We start from the raw sequence: 15,704 nt of genomic DNA, 5'->3' as shown, positions 1-15,704 counted from the left end.
ACTAATGAATGTCTGATCCTGCTGATTTTCCTCAAGGTTTGTGTGTAGTCCTAATACTTCTACTTAGAGACAGATGTTAGAGAAGATCTCCTGGAGAAGGAAATGACAACCCACTCCGGTATTCTTGCCTGGAGAATTCTGTGGACAGAGGAGCCCGGCAGGCTACAGTCCGTAAGGTCACGAAGAGTCAGATACAACTGAGCAACTAACATTTGAGAGAGAGAGAGACGAATAGGTTACACCTATATTTGACATAAAACAATAAAAGAGATTCTACCTATAATTAAGTCACTCAGGTTGCTTTTTTAGGCCCAAAAGGTAGAACAGGTGTAGTCAATCAACAGATGTTAGTACTTAGAACTGCTGTTACCAGAGCCAGAACATCATCTAAATTCACATTTCCTACTACTTCAATCACATTTCCTACTAAACCCTTTCAATTTTTTTTTAATATCAGCAGCTAGTTTCTTTTTCTTAAGGGAACACTTCACTTTCTTAATTTGTCAGAAGCAGAAGAGATAATCATGAAAAATTTAAAAGACAAAGCAAGTAATATACTTGAGGAAAGGGGAAAGGGTACAGTGGAGCAGTTACTCTGACTTTAACTTTTTCTAGCCCATTTTTTTCAGCACATGTGTCACTTACCATTTTATATTACCCATTTTATTTTTTAAAGTATGCACCACCCAGGTTTACATCACAATTATACACAGAAACAACATAGCAAAAGTTAAAATAGCACATAATACCTCACTTTATTTACTCCATGTGATCACCAATACTAATTTAACATTATTTGACATTTTAAGTACTAACTAATAATATCAACCAATTTACTTAATTAGCAAAAAAATTACTGATAATTTTTTTTGCTGACATTTCAATTTCCCAGAAACTAAAAACCTAATCTGCTCCTGAGAAATAGGAGGTTCCTCCCTGTATGGTTTTGCAGCTGAGAAGTCTGTTTATTTCTGGATGAGTGAAGATTACCAGGAGGCTCCAGAAGAGGAGGCAGAGGAGGAAAAAACTGGGAGAATTCCCCAATTTCTCATGAAATGAGGCTGACACTGCAGTTTCAACACCTTTGTTTGAAATGAAATCCTAAACATTAAATCCAATTATATTTAACTAAAAACACTGAAAAACATTCCAGAATAAAAAATAGTATCCAATTATCCACATCCCTGCTCCCCTCAACTGGTTGCAATCATTTACAACATGAGAAAATCCTAAATACTTAATTAAAAAAAAAAAATCACAAATCATTAAATTATGCCACACTTGCAGGGGCAAAAAGAATGACTTATTTGGGACATAAACTTTATCATTAGATTTTTTTTCTCAGGAAGGAACTGCTATTTTAAAAAATTAGGAAGAACTCATCAAATTCCACATACCTGGTCATGGTAGCTGGTACTAGAAGTACTATTTGCTCCACAAGGTGGCTGCACTTGTGGAGGTCTTTCCACAGGACAAGTAGGATCACTAAAGGAAGGAGAAACTGGGACAGCTGGGTGGGGAGTATGATGATGGTGGTGATGATGCTGAAAATGGTGGCCATGCTGCTGAAAGCAACTTGTATGTGGATGTCCTAATGCATGGTGATTCTGCGACGACCCTCCACAGGGCGAGTGCTGGGGACAGCAGGAAGGTAACCTAGGCATTGCAGGAGGGCCAGTTTCTGTTACAGCATTAGACGCAGTTCTCCTCGAGTCATCTTGAAATGAAAAAATGCACAGATCAATTAAATGATCAAGAATCACTGTGTAAAAAATATGTGTGTGTGCTTAGCTGCTCAGTCATGTTTGACTCTTCACAACCTCATGGACTGTAGTTCATCAGGCTTCTCTGTCCATGGGATTCTCCAGGTAAGAATACTGGATGCAGTAAGGTAGCCATTCCCTTCTCCAGGGGTTCTTTCCGACCCATGGACCAATCTGGGTCTCCTGCATTGCAGGCAGATTCTTTACCATCTGAGCAACCTTATGTATAAATAGGTAAATAATAAGTGATTAGTGAATTCAAGTATCTGTAAATAATAATGTGATATAGTCACATTCTTAACATGTACATCCTGTAATTTTAGGCAGTGGTCTTCACTGGGATTTTCTTCCAAGCTTCAAGAGGCTTATATTTACCATGATGTTTAAATATGGCAATAAATCACCTTTTCCTAGGTCATGATAAATTATTAGCTTTTAAAAATAAATTATTAGTTTTAAATTGCATTTTAAAAATTTCAAAGCATCACGGGAGTCCTTCCATTATATACAACAAATACTCTTAATACTATAATTCATTCCTATATAATGAAGACTACTATTTCATACTTCTTAAAATCTTAACTTCTTAAAGATATAACCATCCAACTCACAACATATCTGGCTAAGTCTCACTAACTTCCAACGTCTTTTCCCTTTCTCTGGTCTCTAACCTCAGACCCAATAGAACAAAAATAACGATAAGATTCTACCTGGCTGAAAATTAAAAGTCTCTTGTAATAATTTTGTGACTCAAAGTTGAATAGTGGGATAAAAGCATGGAGTCAGATGGGCTTAAATTCCAATCCTGAGCCTGTCTAATTTGAGTAATGACCTTAAGAAAGTTATTTAATCTCTTTCTCGCCTATTAAATGTAGCAGTAACTATCTTGCATGGCTGTTCTTAGAAAAGATAATAATCTTCTAGGTACAAAACATCTGAGTCCTAATTATGCTCTGTCACGTGCCCAGAGTTACTTTGAAGGTACAGTCTTCCAGGCCAGAAGAAAAGCAAATGTGTCCCCAGAAGGTTTATCCTAGTGTTTAAAACTCCTCTAAGAAATAGCACCCTTTCCTCAAACTACATATGTGTAAATTAAAAAAGGATAAAAATGCAGATACATTTTTTACTTAAAAAATAAAAATAACAGGAATAGAAAACCCAAAGGCTTGTCCTTCCTTTCCCCCACATGACACAAGGCACCTCCTCAGAATTCTTAGGATTCCAGAGTACACCTGTGTTCCAGCCATATTTCTAGAGTAAACAATACCAGGGATACCCTACTCCTATCTGACTCACAATACAAAGCTATTCTCTCTGGGCCAATGTATCAATTAGGAATCTTCTAGTTATTTACAAACAATACAAAAAATCCAACCAAAACTGGCTAAAACAATGAAGGGAATTTACAGACTCACATAAATGAATCTGGGTGGCTCTGACTGATGGGTGTGATTGCAGTATACCTCCCTGTAATTCTCCAGGATCTGCCCTCCTATACATGTCCTATTCTGCTGTTGCTGATTCTCTTCTGGGCAAACCTAAACTCTTCCTAAACCCTGTTAGGCAGTATCTCTATTCTAAATCTCTGAATATTGTTTTTATCTCCCTCAAGTTCCTATTCTGGCCTATTTGGGCTAATTTCCTGAGCCCTTTTATATAGGTTCTTAACCTGAGAACCAGAATTCAGGAGTCTGTAAACTTGGATAGAAAAGAATTACACTAATCTCTAGAAGCATCCTGGAAATAGTACTACCTTGTTATCATAAGTTGAGAGGTTAAATATCACAAGTAATTTGTAACAAAAACAAAAAAGATAAAAAGTCAACAAACTGTTCACTTTTAAAACATAAGTGATAGCAAATTCAAAGTCAGTTCAATAACTACATCCCTTTTATTCATTTGCATTTCAAATTTCTTGAGTAACCTGGATAGAATCACAACTGGCATACTAGGCACTGACTATGGTCAACAGCTATCTTAGTTATGCTGAATCAAAAGGAGCTATTCTCTACAGGCTATAATATTTATAGCAATATCATTATTATAGGATCTTCACTTCCTACAACATTTCTGGGGTTATATCTCAGTCCCCATGTCAAAATGTTACACAAGTAAATGTCATTTATCATGTGTTACTTCAGAAAAGAAAATCAAAAACCTTTAGGACACGAAATCCATTCAGTGAATGGACTAAATGACCTTTATGGTTCGTTCCAACTGTGACACATTAATTTTACAAATCCAAAAACTCTAAGACTCAGGAGATGAGTCTGTAACCAGAGCAAGAGACCTAGGGACTGCATGACCAAAGTGATAGATATGACATTTATCTGTTTAAAAATGACTTGCCCTCTTGGTCTTCAATTATTCCAAAAAGAAAGGTCAGCGTGAGAGAAGAGGAAGCACAATAACTATAATATTCTTAAGGCTGAATATATATTTAAGGGGTTAAATGATTAACAGTACGCCCCTCAAAAGAGGACTGACCTTATATCTCTACTTCTTAGGGTACGGTTTTGACTTCCAATTAAATTAATATCTGTTTTCATACAATCCAGAAGCTCTCTGTTGCTCAAACAAGGTAGAAATCCAAAGTAAAGACAACTGAATCTCCTCTTGTTCAAGAGTTAAAACCAAAGAAAATTGCCAGAGCAGGGTGAAATACAAAGATATCCGATTAAGTAAATAAACCCTGACCTTTTTTAAAATTAAAATTAGCCTACTGAGTGTCCACTAAAAATAGATCATCACAAATCTACATCAGAGAAATTAACTCCACATCACAGTGACATCAAGCTGGTTAAAGTACTTTTACTGTAATTCTAGGAAGATTACTGAGATGTACTCATGCATTTATTCATTTATTTGGCAAGTCCTACATCACTTCATGGGAAATAGATGGGGAAACAGTGGAAACAGTGTCAGACTTTTTTTGGGCTCCAAAATCACTGCGGATGCTGACTGCAGCCATGAAATTAAAAGACACTTACTCCTTGGAGGGAAAGTTATGACCAACTTAGACAGCATATTAAAAAGCAGAGACATTACTTTGCCAACCAAGGTCCGTCTAGTCAAGGCTATGGTTTTTCCAGTGGTCACGTATGGATGTGAGAGTTGGACTGTGAAGAAAGCTGATCGCCGAAGAATTGATGCTTTTGAACTGTGGTGCTGGAGAAGACTCTTGAGAGTCTCTTGGACTGCAAGGAGATCTAACCAGTCCATTCTAAAGGAGATCAATCCTAGGTGTTCATTGGAAGGACTGATGCTAAAGCTGAAACTCCAATACTTTGGCCACCTCATGTGACGAGTTGACTCACTGGAAAAGACTCTGATGCTGGGAGGGATTGGGGGCAGGAGGAGAAGGGGATGACAGAGAATGAGATGGCTGGATGGCATCACCGACTCGATGGACATAAGTCTGAGTGAACTCTGGGAGTTGATGATAGACAGGGAGGCCTGGCGTGCTGTGATTCACGGGGTCGCAGAGTTGGACACGACTGAGCAACTGAACTGAACTGACCATATAATGATAACATGGCTAAGGATCTATAAAGGTACTGGAAATACAACAGTAAAAAGGAAAATCTTGACCATTAAAATAATTTAGGGATATTGTCTGCTTTTGTTTTATCTCTAGCAACTAGAAACAAGCTACAACATAGGCAGATCAATAAGCACTTGCTAAATTTAAGCTAACCTCCCAAGGGAAAAGAGGCATGCCTACATGGGAGCAGCTTAGTGCTAAAAAAAGGAAGACTTGATCTTTGGTCCTCAAGGAGCTCATCATCAAGCACAGAGAAAATTTAAAAAGAAATCAACCAGTATTGTAACAGAAGCACTGGGTTCTAGTACAGTATAGAGCAACACTGTCCCCCAAGGCATATCCAGCAACAACTGGGGATACTTTCAGCAGTCACAACTGGAGGGGAGAAGGCACTACTGGTTATTCAGTGGGTAGAAGCCAAGAATGCTGCTAAATATCCTACAATGCACAGGAGAGCCTGCCCACCCCTATAGGAACTGTCCAGTCCAAAGACAAGAGTACCAAGGTTGAGATATACTGGCATAAAGAACAACACAGGATTCAAGCTAGACTTTGTAGGTCTGAATTCTGGCTCTACTGTCTTATAACCTTAGATAAGTTACTTCACCTGCAAAATGAGAATAATCATAGAATCTATCTCATAGGTTATTACAGAAGTCAGAGCTACTATAAATAAATTAACCAATATTATGAGTTTAACAGGTGTTAGCTATTATTATCTGCTACAGCTGTTAGCTCTTTTTATGTTGTGTTACCAGTGTCTTCTAGAACAGTGCCTGATACATAGCATGCAATCAATAAATAGTTTGCTGAATAAATGAATACACAAGATATGTACACATATACACACATATGTACACATTGAGAAATCACACAGATGATAAGCTGACTGGGGGTATTGTGAGTTTGAGGTGATTGCAGAATGGTCCAGAGGAGAGGAAGCTGGATATGAAAGTTTAAAACAAGGAGAGCACTCTGGAAGCACAAAATGGTGAGTCACTGACTACTGGTGGCAGGTGAAAACACCTATAATTATTAGATCAGTGAAAAAAGGGATGAGAATAGAGTTCTGGGAGAAAAGTAGATGAGAAGAAAATTTACTGCCAGATTTTTAAACATCATGTTTGTTTTAAAAGGAGTCAAAGTTAAATGAAGGAGTTTAAGGTGAAGAAAATCCCTTAGGTGTACAACACAAATGCACAAGTACATATATGAAAGGAATGAAACCAGCACAGATGCTGAACACACAGGCAAGATTAAAACAAGGTCAAGGACACAAAAAAGGATAGCATGAAGAGCAAAGATAAAGAAACTGGAAGCTACAGGAAGGGAGTTAAAAGACCAGCAGTTAGGATATATGGATAGGTATAAACATACACAAGTTTTTATTAAAGGGGCTAGAAGTTACAAGTATTCAGGCATGAGAACTTTCATTTATTTTTTTAATCCTCCTTCCATCCCCAGAAATGAGAGTCTTAAGAAAAATAAGACAATTCTGGAATAGACACTGAGGGGAAGGAAAGGGAAGGGAACTAATTGAGGTATATCATACTATCACAACTTATTACCAACAGCCCAAGATTTGAGTCCATAAATTTAAGAGGCACCGATCTGCATGGTTCTATGATTTTTATCAGCCCCATTTAGAAACCTGGATAAGAGAGAAGCTAGATGGCTCAAGTGATTCAAGGTTGGACATATGCAAGAAGGTGCAAAGTAAAGACAGGATGTGACGAAAATAGGTGATATTCTACAGTCCTAGAAGGAAATGAAGACAGCAGAACTGAATGCCCCTAATATAGTCTGACTATCTGTATGTGCTTTTATCAGATTTATAGAGAGGAACAACTTGGCCTTAAACAAGATTCTCCAAGTCTACAGAAACGTAACATGATTAAGTCTATCAGAAGGGCCGTTATAAAAAAATAGAATAAATATCATGGAGAGGGTCCATTCATGCAATGATGTTACTACTTAATAGATTCAATATGAATCCTAACTAAACCAGAGTGTTAAAAAAATAAGTATATAAATAAAAGCTCTGAAATAAAGTTTTCTTTAAATAAAGTTAGGACTGTTTCAAAGTTGTCTTGAAATAAAGTTGGGACTGTTTCACATAACATCTCGATAAACATAAGGTACAGAAGGCAACCAGAAAAGAGTGTGCAATCAATAGATGAAATAAAAGCCCATTTCACTTCTGCCTACATTTTCTTTTTCAAAAAATGCAGTATTTAAAAGATACCCCTAGGAAATCTCCTGTTTCCTCAAGGTTCACCTTTAGTTTCCAGGGAAGGGAGATCTAAATCAGACATAATTTCCAATCTGCTCACCGTTAAGTTATAAGGATATAAGAATTAAACATATTATTAAAAACAAAAAACATATTTGATATAAAATATATGGTGGCTTCATTATTAATGGTGATTATGATTATTACTGGTGATAGAGGCAATCTACAACCTATAGGGTCTATGATGCCTCTGTTAGTAAATAGCAAGTTCCTATCTCTGTGCCATCATTCAGGAGAGAAAAATGGCTAGTTTAAGACCTAGTCAAATAGCTGATAAGAAAGAACCAGAGATAGCACTGCTAACTGAAACTTAAGAAATAATCTATAAGCTAAAACTATAAAACTCTCTCTTTAAAAGTTTTTATTGATATATAGTTGATTTACAATGTTGTGTCAGTTTCAGGTATTAAGTGACTCAGTTATTTACATATATATATTCTTTTCGGGGTGTGGGGGGGTAGTGGGTGGGCTTCCCTGGTGGCTCAGATGCCTGGTGGCTCAGATGCCTGGAGAATTCCATGGACAGAGAAAGCCTGGTGGGCTATGGTCATGAGGTCACAAAGAGTCAGACACGACTGAGCGACTAACACTTTCACACATCCTCTTTTTTTACATTCTCTTCCCTTATAGATTATTACAAGATATTGAGTATAGTTCCCCTGAGCTATGCAGTAGGTCCTTGTTGGTTATCTGTTTTATATATCAATGTGTGTATATTTTAATCCCAAGCCCCTAGGGATGAAGGAGAAAACAACGTTTTGTTGCAAGAAGGAAATTGTTCTAGGACTAGTGAGAAGTCCATCAGCTCATACTGCACACAATCAGTACAATCATATTCCCTTAACTCCCCAGGGGGCCCTTCTTGCATTTATTTTTCCCTTTTTTTAAAACTATAAAACCCTTAAAACATAAGAGTAAATCTTTGCAACCTTGGGTTAAGCAACAGCTTCTTAGACATGACACCAAAAGAATAAACAATAAAATTGGGAAAATGGACATTGTCAAGCTTCTTAAAACTCCCACTCCTACTTTCAATTCTTTTCGATACGTATTTAGGAGTCGACTTTTAGGTCTTATGTTAACTCCGTGGTTAACTTTTTAAGGAACCATCAGAGTGTCTTCTACCATTTTACACTCCTACCAGATGTTAATAAAGGTTCCAATTTCTCAATATCCTTATTAACACTGGTCATCTTCTGATTTCCTGTTTCTTGTTTTTGTTTAATTATAGGCATCCTGGTAGGAGAAAAGTGGAATTTCATTCTGGTTATGATCTGCATTTCCCTAATAACTAATGTTTTCATGTGCTTCTTGGTCATTTATATAAATGACCTTCTTCTTTGGAAAAATGGCTATGTACATTCTTTGCCCATTTAAAAACTGGGCTGCTTTTCTTTTTACTGTTAAGCTGTGCAAGTTCTTTACATATTCTGGATACCAGACCCTTATCAAATATATGACTTTCAAATATTTTTTCCCGTTCTGTAGGCTATCTTTTCACTTTCTTATAATTACCCTTAATGTACAATAATTTTAAATTTTGATCAAATCCTATTCATTTTTTTCTTTTGTTGATTGTATTTTTGGTGTCAGTCATTCAATTCTCCCCCATCTCTGTCAGATGAGCTATAATACTAGGGTAACATAGCACCCAGAAACTCAAATATGAAGTCATAGTCTAATTCTAATAGAGACCACTTTGTTAACATATGATGTTTATTCTAAGAACATACTGTTGCTAACACAGCTAAAATCTTAATAACAACAATTCTTTTTCTAACAAAGAGTCTCTCCCTGCCCCTTTTTATTTTTAAAACATACCTCCTGTAGAAGTACCAGTCATACTATTGCTTGTGAGAGTAGTTGAAGTCTCTGACACTGTGGAGGGTTGGCTACTAGTGACAGCTGAAGCAGTATCAGAGGCCTGCTCAGAGGTAGATGGATTTGAATTGTTAATGGAAGCGCTTGTGGTTTGTGATTCCATTCTCGCAGAAGTGGTTGGTACTACAGTAGGTTCTACAAAATACAAAATGTTTATTTAGCACTTCAATACAATTTAGGAAATGGGTTATATTTTAATAAAAGCTAATATTTTTATAGCTATTAAAATGTGAACCCTCTGATAAGTACAATATATAGTTCAAAAAGAAAAGCTTTCATAAAGTTAAATCAACATTAACATGAAATGTTACTGAAATGTTACTGAATTTTTAAACATACATGTGAATATTCCAATAATTCAAAGGACTAACATAGATTTTTGGGTAAGGACTATGTAAGTTTTCTGATCACAGAGAGGTTAAGTAAAAGTCCCTCTGCTATGTTCACACACATTGTCACAGGCTGTTAGCACACAAACTGTACTTTCTCTGGCACCTATGGATTTTAGAGTCACATGGTTTGGATAGAAATTCTGATTTCACCACTGACAGATTGATCTAGGAGAAATTACTTAACTGCTCTCCATTTCCTCATCTATAGAACAAGTACAAAATTTTCTTCATAGAACTGTTGCTAGGATGAATAGAGATCACACATATGAAGTACTTATATATGATGCTTTACAAATGGAAGTCATTTAATAAACATTAACTGTGATTTTTAATGTTTTAATTTTTCACGTCTTTTTGTATGTTTTCCCCCAATTTTTTGCAAATATTTTTATCAGTGCTTTCTAATAAAAATTAAAGTTTCTGTGGTAGAAATTAAAAGAAATTAGATAGACCTTAACTTATGAATGAGTTCTATTTTAGACTCTAATTGTTACATGACTTTAATAATTAATAATGGGAATAAATCTGTCCAAAGCATAGTCACAATAATTAGACTGGCAAAAAAGATATTTAAAAGTGATACAGAAAGAATGAGAAGACAACCATTCTATACAATGCAGTACAGGACACTGATTATTGAAACACAAATAGTGCCTGTTATGGAACCCGATACTTCAGATGCTTAAAGAAACATATTTGCCTAAACATAAAAGGGAGAGGAAGGAACTTCTGTTTATTTGCCAATAGTTTATCTCAGTTTCTCAATCAGAGGTATTAACTTTTTTGGTTGAATAATTCTGGACTGGAGGTGGGAGTGGCTTAGAGGTGGGCTGTCCTTTGCATCATAAGATGTTTAGCAGCACCCCTGGCCTCCACCCATTAGATGTTAGCAGCACTCTCCCTTCACTCTGAGAATCAAAAGTGTGTAGATACTGCTAAATGTCTCCAGGCACACAAAACGGCCACTAGGTAAGAACCACTGTTCTAACTAAACTTATGTTTTAGATTTATTTTTACTAAGATGGAAGCCTTCCACTGAGAGAAGGGAGTCTGTCTACGAATCACTGGAATACTTTTAACATAAAAGTATTCTGTTTGAACTAAATTCAAGTGGATTAAAAAGTTGCTTAGATGGCAGGTGTCACATAGGAAAACAGAAAAAGTTTCCAAAAGAGTCATTGATATTTAATTGGATAATCTTTAACAAATCCCTATTATATTAACCACTTCTTACAGATGATTTATGGTACTTCCAAAATAAAAACCAAGACATTGTTAACTGAAATGTAGACACTGAGAATAAATTCTGTCTTCATAAACATCTTAACTCCAAAGTATTGGTACTTTGAAAGTTATGATCATCCAAACTGCCAATAGCCAATATTAGAGTTGATTGCCCAAGACCCTTAACTCTTCCGACATAGCAAATGTATTCTTTATCTAATTTATAGCTAACAGACAAAACTAATGGGTTTCCCTTGTGGCTTGGATGGTAAAGAATCCAATCCCTATATGGCTTACCAAATATTAAGGACATTATGATTGAGGGCTTCTTTTTAATTTTTTTTAATTGGAGTATGGTTGCTTTACAATGTTGTATTAGCTTCTACTGTACAGCAAAACGAATCAGCCATACATATACATATATCTCCTCCCTTCTGGACTTCCTTTCCATTCAGGTTACCACAGTTCATTAAGCAGAGTTCTCAATTACTTCCTTCTAAGATTTAACTATCAGTATCTGAAGATAATTCTCAATTTGAGGGGAAATTCACAAACCTATTCATATATTCATACTTGCTTACCACATTTCCTAACCTCTGCTTTCCAACTCTAGCGTTCTTTCCTCAGTTACTTGGGTGTAGCTGTATGTAAGCCAAAGAAATGAAGTTTAAGTCTTTTGCTCAGTCATATCCAACTCTTTGCAACCCCATGGTCTGTACATGGAATTCTCTAGGCACGAACACTGGAGTGGGTTGCCATTTCCTTCTCCAGGGGATCTTTGTGACCCAGGGATTGAACAGGGTCTCCTGCACTGCAGGCAGGTATTTTACCATCTGAGCTATAGAAGCCCTGTAAGCCAAAACGAAACACTAAAGCTAAGCAGCACATAAAGTAACCATATTATTACACTGAAAGATAACGTAACTTATAAAAGCAAATTCAACATCTCAAATAACTAGTATTAATCATTTAAACTCAGTTACACTGCTTTTCTGTTCTGTATTTTAAAACTGTTGTTTCTATTTTCCATAGTAAAGTATGACAGCAATATTATAAATTAAAGTAATACATAAGTCTGAGGATAGATCAAACTACCACCTGTAAAAATAATTTTTTCTAAGAAAACAACTACCTAGCAGTGAAACAATAACCAGAAAGAACTTTTAGACACAACTTACAAACTGGCGTTATATTATCAATTGAAAAATAACATTAGGATATCTGCCAACTTCTCTGAAATTTAATAATATATTATTGACATATTATTACCAATAATAAGTAGCAATAAGAGTTTCTAACATATTAAGATATTTCATTTTACTAAATTGTCTTCATAATTCCACACTGCTAGCACTCCAACTTACCATCTTCATCAACAGTAAGGTCCACAACTTCTGCTGCATTCTGCCTCAAGGGCTGTATAACAGTAGACATTCTATTGCGGTTCCGTGGCTCCTGTGGTCGACTTGTATGAGAACTTGAACCCTGGCTCCAGTGAGATCTATTGTGTCCAAGGGTTGACCTAGACCTAAATAACAAAATTTTTACTCACCTAAGAAATCATAAGCCTTTTTTACAAAATAAGTTGTGAAATTCTTCATGCAATAATTCTCCAGATAATCACAATAGAATTTAAAACTAGGATTGGCATAATGCCAGGCACTCAATAAACATCTGCTGAATTAAATATTTAATAAAAGTTCACCAACCGACCTAAGAAAACGAAAAATATGTTAGGCCTATCATTGGTGTAAAATACAGGATTCTGTTTCAAGAATGCTACTCTCTTTTCAAGGTGTACTTTGAATAGTCACCTGGGTTATAATTAATCATTTACATTTTATGTTACTACCTAAAATTATTCACCATAGATACAGTAACAAAAATATCAACATCCTACACTACCCCACGTCCGAGTTCATGGGCAGCGGCCGACAGGAGCTAACCCACGACCAAGGAGCAGCGGCTGCGCGGGCACAGGAGGGCCGAGAGGAGCTACCCGACGTCTGAGGTAAGGGGCGGCGGCCGAGAGGAGCTACCCCACGTCGAAGCAGTGGCGGCGGCCGAGAGGAGATACCCCACGACCAAGGAGCGGGGGCTGCGCTGGCGTAGGAGGGCCGAGAGGAGCTACGGGACCTCCGAGGTCAGGGGCATCGGCCGAGAGGAGCCACCGCACGTCCAAGCAGGGGCGGCGGCGGACAGGAGGTACCCCACGACCAAGCAGCAGCATCTGCGCAAGCGCAGGAGGCCCGAGAAGAGCTACCCGACGTCCGACGTCAGGGGCGACGTCGGAGGTCAGGGGTGGCAGCCAAGAGGAGCAACCCCACGACCAAGGAGCAGCGGCTGCGTGGGCGCAGGAGGGCTGAGAGGAGCAACTCCACGTTCAAGGTCAGGAGCGGCGGCCATGAGGAGATACCCCTAGTCCAATAAGGAGCAGCGGCTGCGCTTTGCTGGAGCAGCAGTGAAGAGATACCCCATGTCCAAGGTAAGAGAAACCCAAGTAAGAGGGTAGTTGTTACAGGAGGGCATCAGAGGGCAGACACACTGAAAGCATAATCACAGAAAACTAGTCAATCTGATCACACGGATCACAACTTTGTCTATCTCAATGAAACTAAGCCATGCCGTTTGGGGCCACCTAAGGACGGGTCATGGTGGAGAGGTCTGACAGAATGTGGTCCACTGGAGAAAGGAATGGCAAACCTCTTAAGTATTCTTGCCTTGAGAACCCCGTGAACAGTATGAAAAGGCAAAGTGAAAGGACACTGAAAGATGAATTCCCTATGTCGATAGGTGCCCAATATGCTACTAGAGATCAGTGTATAAATAACTCCAGAAAGAATGAAGGGGTGGAGCCAAAGAAAAACAATACCCAGTTGTGGATGTGACTGGTGATAGAGGCAAGGTCTGATGCTGTAAAAAGCAATAATGCCTAGGAAGCTGGAATGTTAGGTCCATGAATCAAGGCAAATTGGAAGTGGTCAAACAGGAGATGGCAAGAGTGAATGTAGACATTCTAGGAATCAGCGAACTAAAATGGACTGGAATGGGTGAATTTAACTCAGATGACCATTATATCTACTACTGTGGACAGGAATCCCTTAGAAGAAATGGAGTAGCCATCATAGTCAACAAAAGAGTCCGAAATGCAGTAGTTGGATGCGATCTCAAAAATGACAGAATGATCTCTGTTTGTTTCCAAGGCAAACCATTCAATATCACAGTAATCCAAGCCTATGCCCCAACCAGTAACACTGAAGAAGCCGAAGTTCAACGGTTCTATGAAGACCTACAAGACCTTGTAGAACTAACACCCAAAAAAGATGTCCTTTTCATTACAGGGGACTGGAATGCAAAAGTAGGAAGTCAAGAAACACCTGGAGTAACAGGCAAATTTGGCCTTGGAATATGGAATGAAGCAGGGCAAAGGCTAACAGAGTTCTGCCAAGAGAACGCACTGGTCATAGCAAACATCCTCTTCCAACAACACAAGAGAACACTCTATACATGGACGTCACCAGATGGTCAATACCAAAATCAGACTGATTATATTCTTTGCAGCCAAAGATGGAGAAGCTCTATAAGTCAGCAAAAATAAGACCGGGAGCTGACTGTGGCTCAGATCATGAACTCCTTATTGCCAAATTCAGACTTAAAATGAAGAAAGCAGGGAAAGCCATTAGACCATTCAGGTATGACCTAAATAAATCGCTATGATTATACAGTGGAAGTGACAAATAGATTTAAAGGACTAGATTTGATAGAGTGCCTGATGAACTATGGACGGAGATTTGTGACATTGTACAGGAGACAGGGATCAAGACCATCCCCATGAAAGAGGAGAACGGGACGACAGAGAATGAGATGGCTGGATGGCATCACCGACTTGATGGACATGAGTTTGAGTGAACTCCGGGAGTTGGTGATGGACAGGGAGGTCTGGCGTGCTGCGATTCATAGGTTCGCAAAAAGTCAGACACAATTGAGCGACTGAACTGAACCATTTAATAACATTCACATGATCTTCAGCTTTGGGAGTCCAGAACCAAGTTGTTTCTGGGACTGTCCTAAAAGAGATTTAAAGTACGAGAGAGATTTCTTGCTGTCAGGAGAAGTAAGGATATTTGTAGCTAGTTTACTGCAGCTAACTATACTTTGGCAGCTATACATAATAACATCATTGTTTGAGCCACTTCATGCTTTAAAGGCATATAACTACAAACCCTCAACACTGAATGCCTTTTATCATCTATTAATTATGTGTATTGTACTAAATTACTTACAGGCATATATTTTATTTTTAAAAAATTGTAAAGGATTCACTGTAATGATCTGGATTAAAGGTACAGAGAGATAGTATATAGAATATGCAGTTCTCAGGAACCAAGGAGAAAAAAATAAATGTTTTAGGAAGATGGGGTTTATTACAAAGTTGGTTTTTATCCTGCCCAAAATGAATGTAAAACTGCCTATATGCTTATATCTATGTATGTCAGCATGTATGGAAAAAAGTGAGCCAGATCCACTAACACGTAGTTGTCTGCAAATGAGATTGATCATTCAAAGTTCATACAGGGAAGTTCAGAGAAGAACTCCAAAGTTCAAAC

General features: G+C 37.8%; 1 protein-coding gene across 10 annotated transcripts in view; it reads right to left on the bottom strand.

Moving 5' to 3' along the window:
• Positions 1-15,704, bottom strand: part of RNF111 (ring finger protein 111) — a 94,588-nt gene that overhangs the window by 20,284 nt on the left and 58,600 nt on the right. For all 10 annotated transcript variants that reach the window (XM_055435603.2, XM_055435600.2, XM_055435599.2 and 7 more), the window contains 3 exons: positions 12,462-12,625; positions 9,422-9,616; positions 1,398-1,717 (listed from right to left, as the gene is read on the bottom strand). In XM_055435603.2, the coding sequence (XP_055291578.1) occupies positions 1,398-1,717; positions 9,422-9,616; positions 12,462-12,625 (679 nt within the window). The remainder of the gene's footprint in view (positions 1-1,397; positions 1,718-9,421; positions 9,617-12,461; positions 12,626-15,704) is intronic.

This window comes from Moschus berezovskii, chromosome 9 (genome assembly GCF_049115385.1).
Source record: "Moschus berezovskii isolate FMDL1 chromosome 9, NW_MosBer_1.0, whole genome shotgun sequence".
Taxonomy (NCBI): domain Eukaryota; kingdom Metazoa; phylum Chordata; class Mammalia; order Artiodactyla; family Moschidae; genus Moschus; species Moschus berezovskii.
The sequence above is the reverse complement of the archived record's forward strand: the minus strand, read 5'-3'. Positions and strand labels throughout refer to the sequence as shown.